The sequence below is a fragment of the Trachurus japonicus genome, chromosome 3 (assembly GCF_045865225.1).
Source record: "Trachurus japonicus isolate A0001 chromosome 3, Traja_1.0".
Lineage (NCBI taxonomy): Eukaryota > Metazoa > Chordata > Actinopteri > Carangiformes > Carangidae > Trachurus > Trachurus japonicus.
The window spans coordinates 6406022-6432315 of NC_140909.1; the positions used below are offsets into that span (position 1 = coordinate 6406022).

Sequence of the window (26294 nt, forward strand, 5' to 3'; positions counted from 1 at the left end):
GAAAACAGCTAGTCTCGGCTCTGATGTGTGGATTAACGGAGCGAGATACAGCCTGTTAATTAGACGCCTTTAGAAGTTCAGACTCAAACTTTGGGCCGAGCCAGTGGAGATGTTTGCCCACGTCTTTCTGCTAAACTAAGCTAATTGCTTCCTGGCTCCATATATTTCAAACACACAAAGAGCGGTGCTTTATCATCTCACCCTCAACAGGAACGTAAATAAAGTGTGTTTCCCAAAATGACAAGCATGTCCTTTAAGTCACTGTTAGCTTATGTGATTGCTCAATGTTTAATTTCACAGTTTAAACACGACTTAACTAAAACTTTGTCATCAATATACCTGTAATCCAGCTCACTGTGAATACATTATTGCTTTCTCATTATTTAAGGTGGTGCCTGCAAGTTAGGTCCGGCAAATAACTAATGACGCCATTGCTGAACTATTGTATCCACTCCTTTCTCCACTCATATACCTCTGTTAGATCCCTTTGAGGGACTTTTACTCATTTATTTCTAAAGATTTGTCTAACTGAACTGGTTCATCTCAGTTTTAATCCCAAGTAAACATTCAGTTAACCTAATTAAGAAGTTTATATAGTATTGGACGAATAAGAGAAGCAAAGAAAAAAAGATTTCAAGTTTATGACATTGTGATGTGGCTCTGAATGCATTGATCTCAGCGTTTGTCAGTCAAACTGGTCTACAGCTCATTTCAATATTTTTCATGTTCTGTTAAAGAGCAAGTGTGGAGAAATCACATACGAGATTAGATAGATATTGTAATTAAAAATGCATCAATTCAGTAATTATGAAGCATGAACGTGAACATGTTTTTGTGAAATGTCAGCTAAAATCAACATTTAATCTCCTGTAACTTTCTTAAATAATGGATTTATCATGTAGGTCATGTTAACAGTGATAGCTGTGGTGTTACCTCCATGTCCAGTTATTTATAATTCAAACCTAGTTGACATCTTTGTACACATAAGCTTTTTTTTTTTCCTCCAGTGGGGACATCTTGACATGTGACAGTCAAGATGTTGCTCATGTTCAGTCACTGTCACACTGCCATGGCTCACTGGAACAAGTGAACACAACACAGCTATTGTTTTGTTTTGTGTTAATAATACACCTTGTGGTCTTTCTAGTTCAACGAGTCAAAATCCTGCGAAAATGGATTATTATGAAACAACACTGTGAGTTCTCTGTGTCAATGTGTCACAGACCTAAAGGCGGAAAACAGAAGAGAACGAGGAAGATTAAAAAAGCTGTGAAACTAAAAAAAAATACATATAAAAGCAGCCATTGTGCGTTTACACAGCAGTTCCCTTCTATATCTGAATGTATAGTTACATATTACACTACCTGTGCCTGTGCTACTGTATAACACCTAACTGTGACATGCAAATGAAGATATTTATCTGAACTAATGGGTATTAATTGATAAGCTGTAAGGTTTAACATTTTTTCTAGTTTTTTAGTGCATGTTTTTCATGTTGTTCGTACTGTGATTGTGTAGTATGTAGTGTGACTTTACTATTGAATGTTTGTATAATGTGTTTAGAGAATATTTAGGCAAAGTTAAGGATGTGAACTTGACTTTAGGCTTTTGTCTGTTTCACACAGACACAAAAAGTATATTTGGCATTTTATCAACTGAAATTCACTGTGATGCGTTTAGGAAAAACTTTATTGACCATTCAGCAGAAAAACCAAGTACAGTGTTGTGTGCTGCAGCGAACCGCAATTTGCCATTTCATGCAAATCAATAAAATGTAAACTCTGACAAATGAAATGTATGCAAAGGCGTTCCATAATAAAAAAAAATAAAAAAAAAAGAAAGAAGCTCATCCAAGCAAATAAAATTTTCTGTTGAATGTCACTTCCCATTTTTTCGTGATACATTTTGCCCGTCTGCGAACAGCCGAAGCAAACGTGCTGCTGACTCATTAATGATATTTAAACATCAAAGTCTTCTCATGTTAAATAATCAGCATAAGGTTCATTTCATCTAGATTCCTTTGAACTGTTTCCCTCCCGTTAGTTTGGCTAAAAATATCAAACCGACAAAAAGCCCCCAAACATTTACAGTGCAAGCAACAACATTACACTTCCATACGCGCTGAAAGCATACAGTACACACTCGAGGTTAATTTACAGGATATCACTGATCTTCTGGTTTTCACAATCATAACAGTACCTTCTGATCTCGTGTATTTTCTCCCAATTTTCTGTTAATTAACCTGCCGACTGGACAAATTAATAATTCTTTGAATAAACTCTCTACCGGCTCGATGAGGAGTGAAGTACAGTACCAGAAGCAAACAGATCTGAACATTATATAATAACGTCTGACATATATTTAACATTTCCATTTTAATACATATTGTCATTCACAATTCACGGCGGTTTTTGAGCCTTTTAGCTCATTTTAAGTTTTCCTTGAAATTAGCACTGAGGTATAAAAAGGCGATAGGTTTTTAGTAGAATTCCTCTTACAGTAGATATTTTGTCTAATCACGCTATACTAAGGCATAACTGGATCATAACTATATTGAAGTTACATTTTCACCATTATTTGGGTTATTATTATCATTTTTAAGACACACGGTTCATATATTCAGGGTACAAGTGTAATTCTAAGACAGTCTTTTCAAATTCAAGAAAGTTTTAGACACAGCAGTTAGAAATTATGCTCATAGTAAAGTTATAATAAACTCAGACATCACTGTGAGTAACAATTTTGGACGATTTAGGAATGTATTTAAAAAAAAAACATCCAAATATCATTTTAAAAAAAAGAAACAGCAAGAAATAAAAGCTGCTAATAGGCACATTGATGAGAAGAGCACAGTGGTTATGTTTATAATCTAAAATGAATCCCTGATTTGCATTTGTAATTTGATGGTACTGGTGTGACGCCAGGCTCTCACGCAGCTTCCTGGTGTTTTTTACCGTTTCAGACAGGAGCAGGATTACAGTACTTGCAGGTTTGTTTTGGCGTGAAGCAGCTCACTTGCGTCCCAAAGACTCCGCCAGCTTCTTGAGCCGTTTCTTGAGCTCCAGGGGAAACTTCTCGTAACACTTTTTACAGACGGGCTTCATGTCAAACTCAACAAACTTGTTTCTGCGGAAAAAAAACAGAGAGAAAAGTTAATTTAAATATAATAAATATGTCAACAATAATGACTCGTCTCCTGCTTACATTAACCTTTGCAGATTTACCTCCCACCTGCGCAATCTGCATACCTGTTACTGAAACATTATTATCACTGTAGGTTAAAATTTATTTCAAGCCTCACTTTAAATTATATCAGCATTAAGGACGTATTTTCAGCTGTTAACACCATCTTCTAATATCACCTTATTATGGAAACTGCACCGTGCCCTTTACTGCAAAGCAGCAAATACTTTATCCTCATCAAACAATAATAAAAATGTTAATCTCCATGCACATCATCATATACATTTGCGTATACTTCAAAAGGGTTTCCACAGTAATCACCGGCACAAAACAACTTTAAAACATAAAAGAAAAAGTGATATCATGCAACACGGCAAAAACAGTAAACAAGAAACACCACAGAAAATAAGAGGAGGGCAGAGATAGAGCACCAACCGACAGATGGAGAGGTGAGTTGTAAAGAATGATAACTCTACAGACACACAGCGGGCTTTTTCTTGCGGTCTTTGGCATCGCGCTCACGTCGAGCCAGGCGCCGTTTCAGCTCCTCGGGCATGTGCTCATAGCAGTGCTTGCACACTGGCCTCAGGTCAATTTCAACAAACTTATCTCTGAGTTACCGCAGACGCAGCAAGTGAAGCATGTAAAAAGAGAAATTGGAGGAAAATAGGAGGAAGAGGAAGGAGAGGGGAGGAAAGGAAAAAGAGCCAGAGAGAGAGAGAGAGAGTGAAATACACAGATACAAGTGTTAAGACGGGACGACGTGTTAAGTAGGAGTATTAGAGAAAACAGAGGACGACAGCAACCAGCTGTTAGTGCTAGACTCTATCTGTTCGTAGAAGCTGTGAACGTGCACCGTCACTTACTTGAGAGTGAGTTTTGTGTTGCAGGTGGAGCAGGAGAAACAACTGACACACCAGGCCTTGTTGAGAGCAGACACGACTGAGGAGGGGCAGAAAAAAAAAAGAAAATTATAAACACACATTTGGTACAAATGACTTAAACACTGAATATGAGCTCTGTAATGTCATGTGGATACTCACCATCACCTTCAATCACACGGTTGCAGTGATAACACACGTCGCCGAAGAGCTTAATGACAGAGAAACAAGATGAGGTGTCAACACACACACACACACACACACACACGCAGCTATAACACACAGACTCATTCATTTGGTGAGGTGATAAGTGGTTGGTGGTGTCGTCTCATTTACCAACACTGTGACCCACAGGAGCCGTCACTTTAACTCCGCTTTTCACTCAGGTACCGGATTCTGTACTTTTATTGGTGCCCAACGAATTCCCACCAAAGTACCGAGTATCGATTCACGTTAAGTCAAACGGTACCACACTGCGTTACTGCGTCTCTTGTAATCACAGCGGTACCGTTCAATTAAGTCCTCATTACAGAACGAGAGCGCATCTAAACGAGGACAAAGTCTCCTCTTGTCAATACGTCAAATATTCTCTGGCACCGCTTCTCATCAAAGTCGGCACCTCGCAGAATTTGATCTGCACCTCCGTTTTATTTGTTTTTTATTTGACAGAGTTTCGACACAGAACTTTCTGACGGCTGAAGTCGTCTTTTCATGTTTCTCTTTCTGTGACGGTAAAAACTTTTTTTTTCCATTGAATGACTCGTCTATTCGATAATTCGAAAATCATTGCCCATCCCTAAAACATGAAATACTCTTAAAGGCTGAAGAGTTGTGATGTTGCTGAGAAATAAATATCAAAATTGCAGAAGTCTGTAAAGTTTTTTCTTTACAGACAAAATAACTTAAAGGTCCAGTGTGTAAAATGGGGGGAAAACCGTGACATCTAGCGTTCAGATTGTAGATTCTCGCTCATTCGCACTCACCCCTCCCGTCAGCAAGTGACGGTGGCCTACTGGTGTTTCCTACTCCTTCTTTTCTTACGCCTTCTTCTTCATTGGTTTGTTTATGAACGTGAAACTCGTACAAACATGGCGGCGCAAGATGGCGACACTCTCTAAAGCAAGACCATTGCTATATGTATATATAAAAGAAGTATATATAAGGCTACGAAAACCAAACAAATTTTATTTTATAGCAATTATACACTTATACAAATATAATCATGGGTCGTATATTCAGATTTTGCCAATAAACCTTGCCAATTATTACACTCTGAACCTTTAAAATTACCACACATACACACAAAAAGTACTGTTGTATACCGGTACCGGTTCAAATGTAAAAAGGTACCCATCCCTACTCGGCTCTGTGTGTTCCTACCTGGTTGTAGTGAGTCTCGCAGTACGCCAGCCCCTTCCTCTCGTAATGGCGATGACCGAGGAAAGGCTTCTCACACTTGGCGCACACGAAATGCTGTCGACAAAAAAAAAAACAAACAAACACATAAAACAAATGTTGCTCTTTACCTAATTAGACGTGTTTATAAACCTCCAGACTTCACCGATGGAGACAAATTACTGTAGTGATCCTTTTAGTTTCACTTTTGATTACATTGAGGCCTTGCAGCCATAAAAAAACTGCTATGTTTTTATTGCCTGTCAGATAAAGTTCATTAAGTAGCTAGTTACAAAATTAATTCCAGCTAATGACCGTCTTTAGCATCACACCAGCTTCAATACACTGCTGATAGTCTTTGAACTTTTGGGATATTATAAAATTAAGCAGCCTCCAGACAGATGAACACACAACTTAGACACACACACACACACACACAAATCTTATTGTTATTCCCCTTTTATTTCATTATTTACTTTTTCCTGATGTATAGGTATTCATGGAAAATGTCTTTCTTAAGCACAACTACATCCCTTTGTGCCGCTGTGTCAAATTGAATTTTCCCCGCGGGGGATCAGTGAAAGTACGTCCTATCTTATCTCTGCCTCAGGAGAAATAATCTTTTCTTAAAAAGGGCTCATATCTCTCCTACTGCCTCAAATGAGCCGATTTACGCTGTTTGGGCTGTTAAGTGGTCTATTTAATGAATTTAATTTTCCTGTGCATAAGTAATGGTAACTGAATGTAAAATGTATTCTGCTTTTGTTTGAGGGAAACATTATAAATGTATAAAACAATGGGCAGCAAGACGTGTGTCTGTATCATTAATGCATCTGGAGTCTTTTTGAAGTCTATTCCCTGCAGTGGTTTTTCAAAAAAACCCACATGTTTTAGTTATTGCTTAGTTTTTTTTTCATCTTTAATGGCCTTTCTTTGTGTAACTTTTGGACGTCACGCTGGCAGCTGAATGCATGTATCAGTTGTATTTCCCTGACCACTGAGAAACAAAACATAACCAAAGAAGTCTATTTTCTGTCTTGTGTCTTGATAAACAAAGAGCAAACAAGCCTCATCTTTTGTTCACAAACCTCCACATGCCACTGCTTGCCCATGGCATTGACAACACGCCCCTCGATGGGTCTCCTGCAGGCGCCACAGATTGGTACACCCATCTTATCGTGGCACGGCAAACAGAAGAGCTCTCCCTTCAGCTCCCTGGCATCTGCTGTCAGTTCTTTCCTGTGGACAAAGAAACACATTGAGACACATAAAAAGAGAACGAGAGGAACACGGGCTTGCAAGATCTCCGTTACAGATAATATTCATGCGGCGCTGGAACATATACTCTGAAGCCTGAAGAGGATGCTGTTATCTGTGCTAAATAGTGGTGCAGACTGACCCACAGTTGTTGCAGTTGAAGTGGTCTGGATGATAGGGGTCGTTCTTAAAGATCAGTGGCTGCTCTTCGATGATGGCGTGACACTTCTGGCAGATGTACTTGCCCAGGCCGCGAGCTTTCTCACGGTTATGGCACGGGCGACACAGGTGTCTGAAAAGAAACACAGTAGAGGGAGAAAACACTTTAGCCAAAGCTGCTCGGAGATTGAAATAATAATAATATATAAATAATAAACTGTATTTATTTATAGAGCCCTTATCTAACGAAAGTACAAAGTGCTTAACAGTTAAAACAAGAAATTAAAATCACAGCGGATCAAATTAAACATTAAAATGACAATAAAACTAGCAGGGCTGTATAAAAACAAACAGGTAAAGACAGCGGGAAACAGAGGAAATCAGCAACTCAGATAAAATCAGGAAATGCTAAATGAAAGAAATGTGTTTCAAGTAGAGACTTAAAAGACGACACTGACTCCGGACACCTCATTTCCTCATGCAGGTCGTTCCAGAGCCTTTGAGCTCCCACAGCAAAAAGCTTTGTCCCCTTTAGTTTTTACCCTGGCCTCTGGAATAGACAGAAGACCACTGCCCGAGTACTCAACTCAACTTTATCTATAAAGCACTTTAAATGCAGCCACAGCTGGAACAAAGTGCTGTACATAAATAAGAATAGAACATAAGACATAAAACTTAAAAACAATGTTAATAAAACACTAAAACAAGAGCAGAGTCTCATGCTGGGTTGAAAGATAAAAATGGGTTTTAAGACGAGTTTAAAAATACATACAGTACATATACATACATAAGGATCTAAGAGTTCAGAGATGTGATCTGGAGCCAGACCATGAAGAGCTTTAAAAGTAATCAATAAAATCTTAAAATCAATCCTAAAACAATCAGGGAGCCGGTGTAAAGTCGCTAAAATGGTGAAAAGTGTTTGTATTTCTTGGTACCAGATAAAAGCCTCGCTGCTGAGTTCTGTACTAGTTGTAATCGCAAAATAAAAATACATCATGTAATGTAAAATAGTCACCAGCTTTGTTGTGTGTGTGTGTGTGTGTGTGTAGCCACCTGTGTCACAAACCGTCACAGTTGTTGTTGTATTCTGAGTGTAATACGACGGATACTCGCCTGCCAGCGTTCTTGACGAATCCCACGTCTGCGAGCACGGCCTGGCAAATGTCGCAGCAGAAGCAGTCGGGGTGCCAACTGTTGTTCATGGCTTTAATCACGCGGCCGATGATGAACTCTCCTGAGAGGCACAATAGGTCAGAGGTCAGAGGTCAGATGGAGGCACGTCTCGTTTTCTCCTCTTTTATTGGGAGTGGAGGATTTTTTATTTCTTATTTTGGATACTGTTCAGGAGTTCAGACTAATTTCTCCACTGTGGAGTCTTAATGTTAGAACAATACACCGCTGTGCTTATTATAGTGTTCTCAAAGTGACACTTGAATTTTTTAAAGCATTTTAATTGTCCATTTAATTAAATTATCGCACGTCTATCCCTCCCCAGACACACTCCAGCAGGATTTAAATGAATCTTATGTGGCACTAAAGTGCATTATGGGTCATCTACAGACAAGTGGGAAGTTTTAAATTAAAGTATAAAAGACTTGGATCTGATCTCTCCAGCACCATATGAAGGTCAAGGACTCTGAACTCCACAACTGTAGCGTAGCGGTTCCTACAGCGGGTTTACAAAGCTGTTTCTGTCTAAACGAAGTCAAGTCTGATCACATGTAAACACTTGACGTACTGGGACCAATGTAGTCTACTATTTAAAGTAGTTAAAGGCATATTAGTACCTTTATAACACTTTCATTTTTTCTGTATTACTAAGATTTATGTGGTGCTGTAGTGAAATTCAAGCACATAAGAGTGTGCCAGGAAAGTTTATCATGGCGCTGGTTCCCGGAAAAGAAAGTGAATGGGATCTTTTCATTGCGTTTTGGATTATGTCAGAAAATCAGCTCTGTGGCTAAAACACAAGTTTATGACACTTACAAGTTTTGTTCAGTGAGACAATCTTCACATATGAACTCCTTTTATACCGTATTTGAAGCTTAAATGCGATGGCCAGAAGAAAAAAAAGCTAACGTTAGGCTTTAACAGACTACTACACGGTCACATGACTGATGACGTCACCACCACTAAGCTTTCCACTGATTTCACCCGCTTTATTTTAAAAACATTGTATAAAGGGGAAATTAGACTGTTTTTACTTGTTGAAGACCCATAAATAATATAAAATAACATCCATAAGAACACTCTGGCCTGTTGGGGGTGATGGCGTTTAATGGTCCCCGACAGGGTTTGTAGTCGTATTGAGCAACTTGTTAGCAACCGCCTTTTTTACCACACGTAAAAGCTTCAAAATTCACATGTAGGGTATTTACTGACTGGAACTTGCTTAAGCAATAGATGGAATCAGCCTGTTTTCATACCTTTCTTTCCCATCTGAAAAAGTAACGACACTGAACACAATATGGACTGAATTATTAAATCTTAAATACTTTTTAGAACAACTGCTTGGAGAGCTTTGCTGTCACCTTGTGTCCTGTTCATCCCAAACCAGCTCCACTGGGTTTAAGTCTGGAGCCTGTGCTGCTCTTCTATCATGTTAAGTCCTCACCTGTGTCTTTTCTTTATCGTCCACTAGGATGAACCTACGTCCACTCTGTCTTTCTTTGGTACTTGGGGTTTTCTCACCGCTCTTACAGCAGTACAGTATACAGTAATATGTCCCAGTACTGTACATCAGAGAGTGTAGTAACAACACTGCATTTGTACAGACACTGTACTACCAGTTTTCTATGAAAATATACATGATTTCTCAGTTTTGGGTTACTTTAAAGTTAACTTTTAAGTTACCTTAAAGTTTATGTTTTTAAAGGTAGCTGTAATACAAAGTCTCGTGAAATATTAGGAAACTATAGCCCGGGGTTGAATTGTCCTTTAACATTTATCTAAACTACTTGTCATTGAACGTCTTTGGACTTGAGCTGCGGAAACTGTCGAACTATGACGACTTTTAATCTGCAGTGTGCTCTGAATATATCTGAATACAACATGTCTTATTTTTTTTTTATCTCAGTCCCTATTATGGTCACCCATCTTTTTCCACACACATTCACATCATACACGAGATGTGGACGGGTCCTCGAGGAACGAGACCCGGCAACACTCACCGCACTGGTGACAGCAAGGAGCAAAGAGCATCTGGAAGTCGTGTTCACAATATTTTCTTCCTTCAAACTGTGAGAAGAAAGAAAGTTGAAATAGACTCATTCAAAATGTTTTCTATACAGTATATAAACATATCAAAGGAACCACATGCAGCACACACCAACAACTGTGGCTAATTATTGTGTTGACTATTGTGTGAAATATTGGTAACCGGTACATTTCAGCGCACTACCTCGTAGAAGAGTCCCTCTGGAAACTGCTGGAAGCACTGGGCGCACACGAAGCAGTGCTCATGGTACAGCTCCCCATTACTGTTGACGATCTTCTCAGTCGCAGCAAAGCCACTCTTACATCGCTCACAAGCCGCATGGGCCAGGGCATTAGCCATGCTGTTGTGAAACAAGAAAACACATATGAGTAATTCACTTCCCCACAGTCCCAGTGTGTGTCATGTGTAACTGGGACGCAGGCAGGGCTTGGACTCCAGTGTTTATCATTTCTCACATAACTCCTACACTAACTGCTGAGCTTGTTTCAGCAGCTGTCACAGGCGCAGGGATTGGAAATAATATGTGAATCAGTTGGGGAAACTCCTAACCACCTAATTTGGTAACAGAATAGAGGCAGTGAAACCCAGCTGAGAGGCCAAGTGCAGCGTTTCCCTCCATATTTACACATATTCACTCCCAAACTACTGACACTAGTGCATGATAATCATCTATCTATATCCCATTTTACTGTAAACACATTATTTTTTGCATTTGGGGTAAATGTGGAGAATAAAATTAACAGTCTGAATAGCCTATATAGTGGCCTTTTAGAAATTATAGCATACTTCCAGACTAACATTTCTCACCAGGCAGGAACACAGTTGCCCCCTAACTAAAAATTTCAGGAGCACAATCAGAAAATTAAGGGGTGCACACCGTAAAGTAAGCAAATATTCACATTTCCTTTTCATTCATGATCCTCACACACATTGACCTAACACCAGTAATGACAGATTCTTTGAGTTGTCCCTCTTCATGTTTCCACCAGTGTTTCAAAACAAAGAAACAAAAACCCAGTTAATTTACTGGTTGCACAAAATGCAAAATGTCCCTATTTATGGGCAGTCTGGGGCCCTGTATAATATTTGCTTATTAATATGTAGTATATTATTATATAAATATGTTAATGTGTAGGTTAACTATGTCATTAGTCCAGTTAAGGCCAATTTTGACTGAGGCTTCATTTAAAAAACAAAACAAAATACAGTATCTTTACTATAGACTTGCAATATGAATTTAACACAACAGCCCAACATAGCTTCCTTGACAGTTTATCATTTTCTGCCCCCAAGAAGCAGCACAAAACACATTAAGAGCAAAACAAAAACAACTAAACTTTGTGCAACTGGCTTCATATAAACTATGAGTCGTGACGTCACGGCTCCTCCAAATATAAAAAGCCATTAAAGTTCGGATGCTAATTCTGGTAGCTAACCCAGCTAGCATGCTAACCTGGGCAGCAATAAGAGCTAAAAAAAAAAACTAACGATACATCGGTGATAGTAGACAATCACACATCACTGTTGCTCTGAACCCACGTTGGTATTGACATAACTTTTGTTTTTTTGCAAGTATGTTTAAAAAGTTGGGGAAGCTAATCTCGGGTAACTTAACGGGCTAACGGCTAACTTTAATGCAGCCGTTGAGCTACGTTGGCAGCGCTAATGTAAGTTACCGTTAGCTTTAGCCTGCTAACGCTAAATGAGTTGAGACTGGTTTGTTTATGTTGTTTCTACCTGAGCTAAAAGAGGAAAGGGGGAGGATGATGAAAAATAAGATAAAAAATAAAATAAATAATTAATCTTACCTGCCCGTCATCCCTGCCACCCCCAGCATCACCTCTTAGCACCGACGGTTTGAGGTGTTTTGTTTTTAGCTCAGGAGCTAATTAGCTATGTGGCACAAACTGTTGCTGCTAAATGTGTCTCGGTCTCGCTGGGTGAAAAAGTTTCTCCAGAGTCGATTCGCACCACGTCGGTCGTCCGTCCCCTCCCAGACGGACTGACTGAGTGAGTCAGGCCGGGCTGAGCTGGCAGACAGGCGGGGAGGGGGCGGCCTCAGTCCGTACACCCACGCAGGGAGTGTCCGTGGTCTTCCGAGTCCACAAGAGGCTCATCATCCCGGTGGATTATTGATGTGATTAGTTTTATAAAAACTCTGATATACTACAGGTTTGTTTAAATAACTGTCTCTTATTTGCAGTTTGCAGGGTTTATGAAACTAATGTCAAAAAGTAGATCGACTTCATTACTTTCAGTCCAGACAAGTAGTGGGGCACATTGCTTCCTGATTTAAAAAATAAATAAATCACTTTTTGTTTTTGTTTTTTAAATCTAAAAACCGGAAGAAAAAGTACGGGTAACACTTTATAATAAGAACACACTATTAAGCATTAGTTAAGCATTAATAAATACGGAATTCTTTATTTATAATGCATGAATACTCATTAGTATATGGTTTATAAATACAGTTAGTGCTGCTTATCAATCATTTTTAACAGTGTTTATAAACTACATAAAATGTGTATGCATGTGTTATAAATGATGAATTCAGTATTTAATGCTTAACTAATGCTTAATAGTGTGTACTTATTATAAAGTGTTACCAAAACTAAATTATGTTTTTTTTCTTTAGATGCTTATCTATATCTGATTTCATTTTTTGTATGGAGTATTATTATTTTAATTCATCTTCTCCTGCTTGTGTCTGGCTGTCTTTTTTCTTTACATTCTTGGAAAATGCTCTGTTTTTAGCTAATACAGTAACTGCGTAAAAGTAGGCCTACATTTACCTGTGTTATGGACTCACTTCATCTGTAATGTTAGAAAGTTAATTTAACCCCCGTTGACTGGACACTGTGTATTTTTAGCCTAATGTTCAACTGTATATTACACAAGATGTTTTGCACAGTTTGTCTAATATAATGTTCCCTTAGATCCATTAGGAGTTAGTTAGAGGAAACAAACAGCACAGGAGCTCTGCAGGAGACTCACAGGGGGGTTATTCAGGGTTAGAGAGGAATTATATAGGAGAGTACAAAACAATATGTATGAAAAAATAACAAGCAAAGTCAATTTTTTGGAAGAAATCTAAGCTAACTACTAGAAGTAATAAACTACACTGGGTAATATTATGACCATGTACAAAAGGATAGAAATGACCATATTATATATTCATATGATCAAACAAATACTGGGATTAAGCCTGTTTGATCTATAAACAATACAACAAATGGTGCTCTATTGATGATTTGTTTATTTCTGTTTTATTGAACCACTGTGACAGTCTTGAGTTTCACTCTGACAGTTACCGTCTGTATAAGTCTGGGTTAGTTTAGGGATGTTTTGCCCGGAGCAGAGATAATACTGATGGCTTAAAAACTGCAGCAGGGTTTGGTGACATGGAAACCAACTGAGGCTTGGATTTATAAATAAGGAAAATCCTGACTGAAAGATTAAAAAAACAAGTCAGATAGATTTTCACTAGACAAAATCATATTTCACTGAGGAGGGAAAAACAACTGAGCTGACCTGTACGTTACCCTGGTTTCATGAATTTCAATTTCTGTCTGTCTCCAGAGGACGAATCCTCCCGACGCTGCTGATCGGTTCACTTTTTTCCTCGGCTGTCGACTCAACATGAGGAGGTTTTATGGTTTTGAGTGAAATACACCGGCAGCGGCTACTTGTTCATGTTCAAATCTGGACTCACAATCACTCTGGTGATCGTCCCTTTCGACTTTTCATCTGGTGCCATCATCAAGAGGTCGCAGCTTTTAATCTACCTACAGTTCTTTGATTTATGACCACACATCCCTGCAAAACTAATGACACTCGCGTCACCTTGGACGTTCTTTCTGTCTAATACCAATTATAAAATGTTCCCACTGCAGATGGTGAACAAGATAAACATAATATGGTGTTAGCATATAGCCGCACGACACAACAGGCTGCAGAGTCGACTAATGGACTTGCTGATGGAAGAAGATTCTTTACTCTCTTGTATAATCACACTGATGTACATTAATTAACGTTTACCATGAACCATACTATTGAGGGCGACTGAACATAATTAATTTCTGATGAGTAATTTAATGTTTTCCCTTCCCAAAAACACTTCGCGTGACTGTTTTACTAAATGGTTTGTTACTAAACTTATGAGGCATCTTAGAAAAAAAGAAAAAAGATGGACTATACATATTCAAACAGACATTTTTTTTAATGCGGCTATGAACTTTACTTAAATATTACATATCTTTGGGGAAAGTATAAGAGGATACCTTCCAATAAACTCCGTACAACGCAGCCTTGTTTCGCTAAAATAAAAACAACACACCGTCACTGTACACTATAAAAAACTGCAGCCCTTACTCGGCCTATAGTTGAGTATTACAATAATCATCTATAAGCACTGGATACAAACGCAGTTAATAATAACCAGCAGATGGCATGTTTTTTTTCTCTCGTTTTTCTTTTTATAAATACACAATAAAATGTACTGTAAAGTCAGTAAAGGATGAAGTCCGTCGCCAAAAACGTGTTGGCCTCAAGAAACAAACAAACAAACAAAAAAAAGAGATAAAAGTTAAGACATGATCATGAACACCTGAAGAAATATTAAATGTGACGTTGTTTTCTCGCTTTTCTTTCAAATTTACCATGTTCAAATGAAATACACAAGACATATCAAACCTGTAACCTGAAATAATTATCCATTTCAACTGAACACAATGATTTACAGGTCTCTGTCAACATCCAGAAATAAATCCACCTTAAGACAATTATTCCCTCCGTTACGCTTTCTCTCTCTCTCTCTCTGTCTCTCCATTGCAAACAAAACAATAATAGCAAAATATAAATATTTCAATCTGACACATTCTTCCACACATTCAGTTTCATCAACATTCAGCTGCCACAGTGTCCGGACGTCAGGGCTGCACAGTAAAAAAAACCCAAAATAAATACAATAAAATCACCATTTTCACATTTCTATCAGTTACAGCCACCACATCCCTTCCATGTTTTTATGATATAGGACAAAACAGAAGGTACCGTCATCAATATGAGTTGTTTAAAGAAGAAATAAAGAAAAAAAGTTCTTATTTTAGGCCCATCACCCGTTTCCATGCGACTTCACTGTAAAGCCTCGGTTGTAACTGTGCAGCCCTGTGTCAGCTTAAACCCCTCAATCTTTCATATATGTATACTGGAGTTCAGTTCATATACACAAAAACTGTTTTTTTGTCGATTTATCCAATGATCATAATTTTAAATTCAATTTTTTTAAAAATACAGGCCTCTTCTCTGCTCATGTATACGTTTTAACACGTTACTAAATCCATGGAGATCTGTCAGTTCATTTGAGGACGCTTCTGTTTTGCAACTTTCATGTACATTTATCTCTAAAGTATGTTTTTATAAATGCGAAGCCGGGATATATTGTTCTTAGGCAGACTACAGACGGTACAGATCATTAGCGACGGTGAGTGATCGTGCTGTCGAGCAGCTCAGTTTTGTCCCTTTCTGAGAAAACTTTCCAGAATTTTTTTTTTTTTTTTTGCGCGCCAAATGTCAATAACTGAACAATTCCACCTGCCACTTTCATTTATTACAACTTGTTAGAATAGAAAACAACTCCATAAAAACTACAGGCAGGTTTTACCAAAACATTTTCATCACTTAGCTGCAAAAATCTGTTAATTTCATGCCCTAATGAGATTGTAGTTCGTCTTGCGTCCTTCATTAAAGTAAAAGTGCATCAGTAGGATACAGTAAATGTAAAGATATAAGATGTTGACAATTAAAAGCCCCCCCCCCCCCCTACATTTGTTTTGCAAATAAACACTTTGATATTTACAATAACAATAGGAACATATGTCAGGCAATGCAGAAACATAGCTACTGTACATTAAACACAAAATATGCTCAAACATCACTTATATATTTATATTTTTATGTATTTATATATAAAGATATATATCTACAGCATATACAGACTAATATGATTATGGCCAAAGTCACTTAAAAAGCACCACCTTCACAAATAACTGTCCTTAAAAAAAAAAAAAAAGGAGATTGAACCGTCTTCAGCCCCGTTAACGGAGAACGACGCAGTTCTCTTGTTCTACATGAGATGCAACGACTCAGAGAAAACATTCAACAACATTAAATAGAGACTCGACAACAGACAATGACACACACAGAGACCCAACCCAAACAAAAACGTAGGGAACGCGGTCACATGATCGACCACGACCACATCAAAACTCCAACCGACTGACGACCGTCCCTTCAGAATAAAGATTTTTCTTTTTTTCTTATACTTGCACAGTCACAGCGTGGCGTTAGTTGGGCTGTGGTGATTTTAACTGAGTAAAAACAAAACATGTTAGCTTATAACGGTGAAAAATCATCCCCATCTAATGTGCTTTTTTTTTTTTCATCACACGTGAAAACTACTACAATGTCTGGACCTGGGAGACATTTAGCAGAGCAGTGTGATGACGACAATCTGTTGAATTTAAACTGCATCAGGTCTCAAAGAGTCTTATTTCCATCCGAGGGATTTGTGCTCATGTCCGCTCGTCGTATGATAAAAAATGTTTTTGAATCTGTCTGCAGATAAAAACACTAATTACAGCCAACTTTCCCATTAATTCCTGTTAATTCCCATGAGAAAGTGTCACTTGTGAATAAAGTACACGTGGCCAATCTGCAGGGTTTGACTGCCAAAGGAAAATGGCTCGAAGAACAAGGTGCTAAATGTTGTGAGTGACAATAAGATTTAGATTTAAATATAGATTTAAATATTAAAAAAAAGGTATACATGGAAAAATATGGTGGAGTTTAAATCAATAATTGTAATTTATCAAAGAGACGTCACTCGTTTCTTCCTGTTTTCAGAGGAGAAGTGGTAAATATGAGTCAACGAAAGGGAAAAGATGAGGACACACACACACACACTCATACAGACTGTGGACTTCTACCAGGTGGGCATCATGTCTGGGAACCAAACGCGGCCCAGATGCTTCGACACCTCCCAGTGGATGTCGTCCAGCCCGTAGCGGTGATCTGGCACCAGCACTTCCTCCATGATGGACAGCTGCGTCAGTCTGTCTCCGCACATCTTGACGAACTCCACGAAGGCGCTGCAGGACACCTCGCACTCCCCGAGGCCGATGGCCGACAGCTGCGTGCAGCGCTGGGCGATGCGGATCAGCTCCTCGTCCAGCGGCCGCAGCCCGTTGGCGCACACCACCAGCTCCACCAGGCGGGGGCAGTTCAGCCCCACGCGGCCCAGCACGTCCTTGCTGACGGAGCGGCCGAAGTACAGGTGCGTCACGGGGATCTCGTCGCGGAAGAAAGGGCCGAACTCGTCCTCGTAGAGGAAGAAGTACATGACCAGGTTGAACTTGGGCGAGTGGCGCACCATGGCGTCCCAGCTGCTCTTCTTGATGGTGTGGAACTGCTGGCCCGGGTTCTCGCTGACCACGTCGATGCGGAGGTGCTCCAGGTGGACGTGCTTCTCCGAGGACAGGGCGATGAGGAGCTCGTCGCTCAGCAGGTGGTAGTTGAGAGCGAGTTCTCTGAGGCCGTGGCACTGGTCGGCCACGCACAGGATGCCTGGGACGGAGGGAAACACACAGATCAACGCGGCGCCGGGAAAGAAGAAGCGACGTGACTCAACACTGGTTTTATATAAAGGTTTCAGACTTAGTCACACTGATCTGTTGAGCTGCTGCATCATAATATTATGATTAAAAGCCTGAAATATCTGTATTTCAATATCTATTCCAAGTTATTCCTACCCTGTTATCTCAGCGAGTATAAATAAAGCTGCTTTTATTTTATTTTTGCTGGTAAAAACATCACATCAGATGTTTCAGAGATAAACAAAAGGTTTGTCCTCTACATCACTATATTGTTCTTTGATATTGTTTTTTTCTTCACATTATAGTCAATCTTATTTTTTTATGTTGAATGTTTGTCTCTAGGAGAACCACTTGACCAGACCTTGGGGTTTTTTTTGGTTTCTCCTGCACATTTGTTCTATCTATTCTATATATTGTATATTTTTTGGTGTTGCTCTACTCTTTTTTGCTCATATAACGTTGATTATGTATGCACTTCATCTCCTTTTTTTGTCTATGTTTATTGTTAGCCATAGAAATTTGTTTTGTTGTAATTAGTGACAGGGGTGGAACTTATGTACAAGCCAATCAGCCAATTCGTTCCCTCCTTGCACCATCGAATATAAATGTGTGCTAAATAAATCAACCTAAAACCTAAAACCAAACCTAAACCTTTTATCATGCTGTTTTATGCATATATATATTTTTTATTATGTGCAAATAAAAAAATTAATTAAAAAAAGTATTACGCTGCATGATGTCAGCTATAACTGCTCATTACCATGTCTTTCTTTTCTATCGTCTGTTACCTGCAGGTGAAACGTGAGGGCAGCTGCTCATTTTCAGCAGTTTGAGCGTGTCGCTGTTATTGGCCACCAGGACTTTGAGGGAGGGGTCGTCGACGGGCGTGTCATCGATCTTCAGTGAGGATAAGGATTTGGAGTTGACGAAAACCACCGTCAGCGCTGAGATGAAGTGAGACTGGAGAACGGGGGGAGAGATAGAAACATTTCGTCATCCTTTATTTATTTATTTTTTATCCTCTCAGTAAACACAGTCGGTCTTCTGAGGCAGCACCAGACGCTGGTTTTATATCAACAAGGACATTTAGCTCTGTGACAGACAGATGCAGCCATCCACCGCCACGACACGATTCCATCACTGCCCTCTGCAGTGGGAAGAAAGTTTTCATCACATCACTCTCGTCTTAATGTAGGTGCATCTTTGGTCCGTTCACACCCAAAAATATTGGCAGCCCTGCACTATTATCAGATAATATCCCAATTTCTCCCTGAAAATCTTTGCAACTACAGATGTTTTGGTATTTAGACGTGTATATTTCTTTGGTTTGTGATGGAACAACACAAAAAACTGAGGGAAAAAAATGAACTGGGATGAAAATCGTTGGTTTGCAAGTGTGATTCCTACATTGCCATCACCTGTTAATTGTCAAAGGTGAGTTAAAGAGGAACTATGCAGGATTTGTAGCTTAACTATGCTACATTTTACCTTTTTAAGCAGCTTTGGAGTAAATATGATAGTTAGAAAACTGACATGTAACTTGTTCCAGGGAGAATGGAAGCTCTCTGCCTTCCACCTAATGTCTCTTGGCTGAAAACCAAACTTGTAGGATCAGAGCCTCCGACCCGATTTCTTGCCGGCTTTGTTGTAAACAAATGCACATGGCCAGGAGGAGGGTTGGCAACACAGTGGAAAAGCGACGGGACTTACATAGTTCCTCTTTAAACTACGATTTAAAGGAGCATCACACGCTTGACAGCCAAAGACTTCTTTCTGTTGAAAAGGTACCAACATTTTTCTACAGCCCAAATGTCAGATTTTCCTTTTCTTTTTCCCTCTGTTTTTTTGTGCTGTTCCATTGCAAACTAAAGAAATACACTTCTGAAAACCAAAACATTTGTAGTTGCAACAATTTCCAGGGAGAAATTGCGGCATTATTTGAAAAAAAAAGTGCAGGGGGGCCAATATTTTTGACCATGACTGTAAATGTTCTGCACATGGATCAGAAAAACAAACATGCAAATGTGAATGCGACACAAAAGACCAACTGTTAGTGAGAATTAGCTCAGCGATCTTAAATTACAGACCTTCCCACAGGCGCTTGACGTTAATCAAACCAGCTGCATGTTAGATTACAGCTATCAGATGGTGAATTGTGTGGTGTGTGACAGTTGTGCAGATAGAGATCATGCACAGATTATTTAATTATAATCTTTCTGCGTCTTACTTTGGGCAGCTCCATGAAACTGGGCCTGGCCGTGGAGATGAGCCCCAGTGTTTTCAAAGAGCAGTTGACGAGCTGAGAGAGGATGTCGCACGCCGCCTCTGCAGACTCTCGGCTGCTGTCCACCTGAAGAGAACAAAAAAAACTCTGTGAAACTTTAATCTGAAAAGAACGTGAGAAGTCACTTCAGCCGCACACTCCTCCTCGCCCGCTTCTCGCTAACAGTTCGTACCTTGAAGCTGACATACTGCAGGTGGTTGGAGTGCCTTTTGATTATCTGTTTGATGAGGTCCGGGTGTGTGGCCTTCAGGTACGAGCTGGCTGGCTGGTTCAACTCGAACTCAAAACACCGCCACAGCTCCGGCATGTGAAACGCCTGGTTCCAGCCTCGACACACCTGTGGTGACATCATTAAAATCAAAACCTGCGCTTGAAGGCAGCAGGAGCTTTGTAGTGTTTGTAGCCTCTCTGAATTTCAAGGACCATTTACTCCGAGTCTGCAGCTTTTCTGCAGCTGACACGGTGGCAACGCTCCAATAAAAGCACAGTTTTATTGCAGATAAAGCTTGAAAATACAAGTTCAACGGACAAAATTAGGAACAATTTCACCATATTAACCTCAGTGTTATGATGTTATGTATTTTAGGAAACAAAAACCAGGTTTATTCAAGTTTTTTCTGAGTAAAATTAATTCCAATGAGTGCTGCCTTTGTTCAAACTAAGGTGGTGAATAATCTTTTACCACAGCTCTGCATTGCCACTGGTAAAACAATGTCATACTGCAATAATCTTTATGTGCAGACTCTGCAGTGTTAAATAAAATCCACACGTGACACTTGCAACTACAACTTAAACAACTGCTGACTGCCACATAATAAAAATTACAACAATGATAATAAACTCTATTTTCATAAGACAAGAGGAGAAAAACATCGAACAAAACAATAAAATGAAAAAATAGAAATAGTAAAAAAGTAAAGGAAGATAAGTAAAATCATGTGGCCCATGATATTGAGAATACATTACAGGATAAAAAGCCACAAAAAGAACAAAATAAAATGTATAACTTGTAGTTTTTAATTGGTTATTGAGCTGGCTACCCTTATATTACAGAAATAATAAATATCAGTGATAGATAATAAAACCACACATGTGTACCTGGGAGGCGTAGGCCCGGTCCAGCAGAGGCAGATACTGGAAGATGTGCAGCAGGATCTCCTGAGGCAGACACTCCCAGTGGGCGCCCCGCTCCTCCTCCTCCTCCTCCTCCTCCTTCTGATCCTTCTCCCTCCTCTGCTTACAGGGACGTTTGAGAGTCTGCCGGGAGTCGCACTCGCCGCCGCCGCCGCTGGTGCCGCCTCCGTCCTCCTGCTCGTTCCCCTGGAGAACTCGTTTCATCCTGGATAAACAGAGGAGGAGGAGTTAAAGGCAAGGCAAGGCATCTTTATTTATATAGCGCATTTCATACCAAGGCAACTCATAAAGACAAAACATTTAAAAAAAAAAAAAAAAGTAGCATAAAACAGCATAAAAACAAAAAAACAGAGTTAAAAGAAGGAGCAAAAGAAGAATAAATAAGTAAAATAAAATAAAACAGATAACGTTTAAAGTTCTTAAAAAGAGCTCAGCTATAAGCACATGAAAAGAGAAATGTTTTGGATTTAAAAGTTCTTACAGTTGGGGCTGATCTCAGTTCTGCTGGTAGTTTGTTCCAGTTGTGAACAGCTAAATGCTGCTTCACCATGTCTGGTTTGAACTCTGAGCTCCACTATCTGACCTGAGTCAGTAGATCTCAGAGCTCTGCTGGGTTTATACTCTACTCACATGTCATTCATGTATTCTGGACCTTAAACCATTCAGTGATTTGTGGACCAGGAGCAGAACTTTAAAATCTATTCTATAGCTGAAAGAGACACAGGTGGTCGGGATAAGTGAACTTAATGGGGGAGTATGTCATATGATACATGGACGTAGAGCTGCAACTGTTTTAATTAGTGGGTGATCTATTCATAATTTATGGATTAATTAAATATTAAAATAATTGAATTTAGTAATTTTTCAATGATGTGATGCAGAGCGGAGATGCTCGTCCTTGTATTAGTGACAGGTTTAACATATTTTCTGTCACAGTCCCTCATTGATTTTGATGTTCACTAATCACTGAGGTACTTTAGATTCACGTCTTCCACCGTGTTGACACCAGCAGACGGTCTCAGGGAACCTTGGGTGCCGTCACGTCTGCGCTGCGGTAGCCTCAGGATTTCTTCCTCTATCTGCCTGTGATACATCCCATGGAGGGATTTTGTCCTCCATGATGTTTCACCTCCTGCTCATCAAACCCCCGTCTCCTCCTCCTGCTGCTGCCTGAGGCGTCGCCTCCTGATGTGTTCATGGACGCTGTGTCCTTTTTCTCTTTGACTCTGGGGGGAAAACTCCGCGCAAACTCCGCGCTTTCATGTCTATGCAGCTATCTAGATATACTGTATGTGTGTATACTACACAGTTATTTTATTTTTTATTTTTCATTCCTGGCTGTAGTTGCCTATTGTTAGTTATATTCACTTGATAAAGACACACATTCAGAGAGAGGGACATTCAAGTCTCAAAGATGTTGCAGTTGATGTAACTGTTGTTGTCTGTTACAGATGTCTGTTAACTTAGGCTTGATGAATGAAGTTATAGTAATCAGTACATTAAAAACTAAGACTGAATGAAGTCTGTGATTTATTTTAATTTTAGGAACAAATTCACATTTTCTTTGGAAGCCAATAAGTGTTGTTAGGCAAGTGTTTAGGTAGTAATAGTCCATACAGATACATATTATTTAATCAATATCATTTATTATTTTATTATTTAGGAGTACCGACTTAAAATGTCTAATTTCTCATTATGAATTCCATTTTTTTTTTTTAAAAGCTCATAATAAACATCTTATTACAAATCATACTTTTTATAATACCAAACTTTTACTTTATTATTCACTATTATTATTTTTATTATTACTACTAATATTACATGATAATAGCTAAAGGATCATTAGTTTCCCTTGGGGAATAACGTGTCTGTCTGTCTGTCTGTCTGTCGTTCTCTACCTGCCACCCTCTTATCAATCTTGATTACAGTGACTTATTCACTTAACATCCTTTTTTTTGGTAATGGTTAAAATTGATAAATATTTTTTGACAGTAGCAGCTTAAAATGTTCAATTTCACTTTATAAATATTCTAAGAAAAAAAAAAGTCTTATAACACCTTTCTTATAAAATAAATAAAACATCCCTATAGCTGTCTGTCTGTCTGAGAGGGCAGTCAGTCATTGTTTTAAAGGTGGTGTTTATCCTGTGTTGCCCAGACCTGCACCACAAACTGTAAAAACCTGCAACGCGGCAAATCTGTCCATAACCAGGTGTGTCTGCTGCTGCTCACCTGAGTCAGTGACCGAGGAGGACACGCCCCCCTCTGCCTGTCTGTCTCCGTCTCACCATAACAAAGTTTCCCTCTCTCCAACAATAGACTCTATTATTTGTCATTTTTCCCCCACACATAAACTGCGTGATGTTTATCCACCTGTATTACCTGTTTATTTATATCACGAGCCAAAACGAACCGACCAGTTTGTAAGAGCTTAGCTTTGAATAGACCAGAATAGAAAAGTAAAGTACTTTTCTAATCCTCTCTTATCCCTGCGATAAAATAGAATAAAACATACAGATGCCATAATTAGGAGAATAAAATAACTTAGGCTATAGCAATAATAGAGGATTAGATAGAGGACAGTAACACTTACACAATCTGTATACATAATAAGGAGACACTAAAAAAACATATTTACAGTCATTAAGTTCGCGCAGGATGAACAATTGTGCATTATAATGTAATGTAATATACAAGTGCAGGTGTGTTACTCCTTATTTTTCAGTATTAAAGAAAGAGTCTGATCGCTGCTGACAGGAAAACTTAGCTTAGCTTAGTTTAGCCGAACCGACCACAGTTTACATGTGTTTAGCTTAGCTTAGCTTAGCCGCACCGAACACAGTTTACTATGTGTTTAGCTTAGCTTAGCCTAGCCGACCACAGTTTATATGAGTTTAGCATCTTGGTGGCTAACTTAGCAAACAACTTGTGTTGAACGTTACAGTTTAAACTGACGTTAACGGTTATGTAGAAGACAACTGGTCAACCAGGTATCCACCGCCGCAGTTAGCAGCGCTTTACTCACCTTTGGTTTCTCGTTCCTTCTTCGGATGTTCGTCAGGAGGAAAATCAATCGATCAGTCAACGTCAACCGGGACCGACACAAGAAAACTGGGTTCGAGCTGGCGGAACGATCAAACACATTGGACCATAGGACAGCAGCGCGAGGGAGCCGAGACAGACAGACACCGACTTCACCAGTCCAGCAAACAATGGCTTTTTTTTTTTTTTTTTTTAAATAAGAGTTTTCTCCTGACCTAGTTTCTCCAGCTCCTCACAACAACTCTGCTGCTGCTGCTGCCTCCTCGGTAGTTTTGCTCCGTCAGATAAAAAGATGGCGGTGGTTGGCTGGTGTTGTTGTGTCGGCGGAGCTCAGTCTGCGGTGACAGCGGCCGGTCGGCAGGGGGCGTTGCCATGGCGCTCTGGTCGGCAGGGGGCGTTGCCATGGCGCTCTGGTCGGCAGGGGGCGTTGCCATGGCGCTCTGGTCGGCAGGGGGCGTTGCCATGGCGCTCTGGAGGGGTTCCCCATCACTTTACATTAGGGCTCAGGTTTCAGTTGTTTCAGACTGTTATTACATATTACATAGATTACATACCATCTATCTATATATTTTTTTATTCATTTATTCGTGTGATATTTTTTATAGCTTTTCAATCTTTCATACTGTACAGTAATGTTTGAATTTAGTGATTTCTATTCTAAATTTCTGAATCTTTTCTGTCTTTTCAGGACCATTTCCATTTGTGAAATACAGTACATGCTATCTATATTATACTATGGAATGGAGGACAAAAATAGTCTATTTTTGTATATTTTCATTTCCTAATTTATGCCTTTATTTATTTCGTTTTATGTCTTGGGCTTCTTCTGTATTTCACTGTGATGTGTATTTTTTTGCAATCTGTATTTTATTGTGTTTTGTATTGAGGCTAAATCTGGTTCAACCATCTTTTCATTGTTTTACAAGTGACTAATGGCATTATACACTGTCCTGTTATAATAAACTAAACTAAAACATTTTGTTTTTACTTATTTATTTCCACATTTCTGCATGTTTGTTGCTTTGCTTATTTGTTTATTTACCCTTTTTTTAGATATATTTTCTGTTATATAATTTATTGTCTCACATAATGAATAGATATAGTTAGGACAGAATAATTATCCACAAATCAGGAGCCTCAGCTTTAATGTGAAAGACAAAATATAACATGAATAAATAAAATGCAAAATACTTTTTTTGAACTTTTTGTGTCAGATAATATTACTGAAACATTACTGCATTTCTTGCAATTGTACATTTGACACAAACTTTTTTTTAATGCATACCTATGCATGTTTGTTCTTTGTGTATACTTACTTGTACCATACTTATACTCACCCTTGTTTATGTATAGATATACAGGGAAAAAATGTAACAGAAAATAAATGTAAGAAATAACTTAGTAAATCAAAGAATAACTGAACTTTAATTGATTTTTGTATAAGTGTTTTTAGGTGTCTTGGTCTAAAGTGAGATTAGGTGGGCACATAAGAAGAATATTCATTTATTTACTGGTGATCAAAGGCAGATTTTCTGGTTATACTTGTCACAGTAGCCGTTCTTATGTTTGCATATCAGGACATAATAAACCATAAATCTTGAGTTGTCAGACCAGAAATCAGTTTCATATTGTCATCTTTGATACGAACATCACATACATTTTCTTACAATGCAACTATTATACAGTATTTTAATAATAATAATAATAATAATTTAATATGAGGAGATTATTTATCAACTCTTTTTGTAAAACATTCTTCACATTCATCAAACACTGTCCCCATTGGATTTGCAAAATGTGGCAACATCAGTTAGATTGTGTGAGGAAAAAGTGTACGTTACTCTGAGCCACCACCAACAACACTGTAACTTTGACTTTAAATGTACAGGAAAAAAACAACTGTGTGAATCTAGATGCATTGCTACCTAAACCTAAGATTTTACTGCATTTTGGGAACACGTGCACACGACAAATGAAAACAATGAAACTGGTCGTGTGGTGCTGTGTTTTCAAGACCACATCTTAAGCTTTAAATCTTGAGCTTTCAGTTACATTCACATTTCAACAATAGCACACCTATTTGTGTAG

General features: G+C 38.9%; 2 protein-coding genes across 3 annotated transcripts; both read right to left on the reverse strand.

Annotated features, from left to right (window-relative positions):
• Positions 1 to 1671: 1671 nt before the first annotated feature.
• LOC146989466 (LIM and senescent cell antigen-like-containing domain protein 1) lies at positions 1672 to 12112 on the reverse strand. Of its 2 annotated transcripts, none has more exons than XM_085805768.1 (10): positions 11904 to 12111; positions 10279 to 10435; positions 10049 to 10115; positions 7992 to 8112; positions 6859 to 7008; positions 6548 to 6698; positions 5445 to 5537; positions 4227 to 4275; positions 4050 to 4125; positions 1672 to 3126 (listed from the first exon to the last, which is right to left on the reverse strand). In XM_085805768.1, the coding sequence occupies exons 1-10, from the start codon at positions 11930 to 11932 to the stop codon at positions 3012 to 3014; spliced, it is 1008 nt and encodes a 335-aa protein (XP_085661894.1). In that variant the 5' UTR covers positions 11933 to 12111; the 3' UTR covers positions 1672 to 3011. The 2 variants fall into 2 exon arrangements, with proteins under 2 accessions (XP_085661894.1, XP_085661904.1); XM_085805778.1 differs by lacking the exon at positions 1672 to 3126 and adding an exon at positions 3638 to 3794 and having other exon boundaries at positions 11904 to 12112.
• A 4792-nt stretch (positions 12113 to 16904) lies between these two features.
• On the reverse strand, positions 16905 to 24456 carry LOC146989467 (F-box/LRR-repeat protein 3-like). Its single transcript, XM_085805793.1, has 6 exons — positions 24190 to 24456; positions 21130 to 21370; positions 20204 to 20368; positions 19975 to 20097; positions 18536 to 18707; positions 16905 to 17718 (listed from the first exon to the last, which is right to left on the reverse strand). Exons 2-6 carry the CDS (start codon positions 21367 to 21369, stop codon positions 17078 to 17080), a joined length of 1341 nt encoding a protein of 446 aa, XP_085661919.1. The 5' UTR covers position 21370; positions 24190 to 24456; the 3' UTR covers positions 16905 to 17077.
• Between the last annotated feature and the right edge of the window lie 1838 nt (positions 24457 to 26294).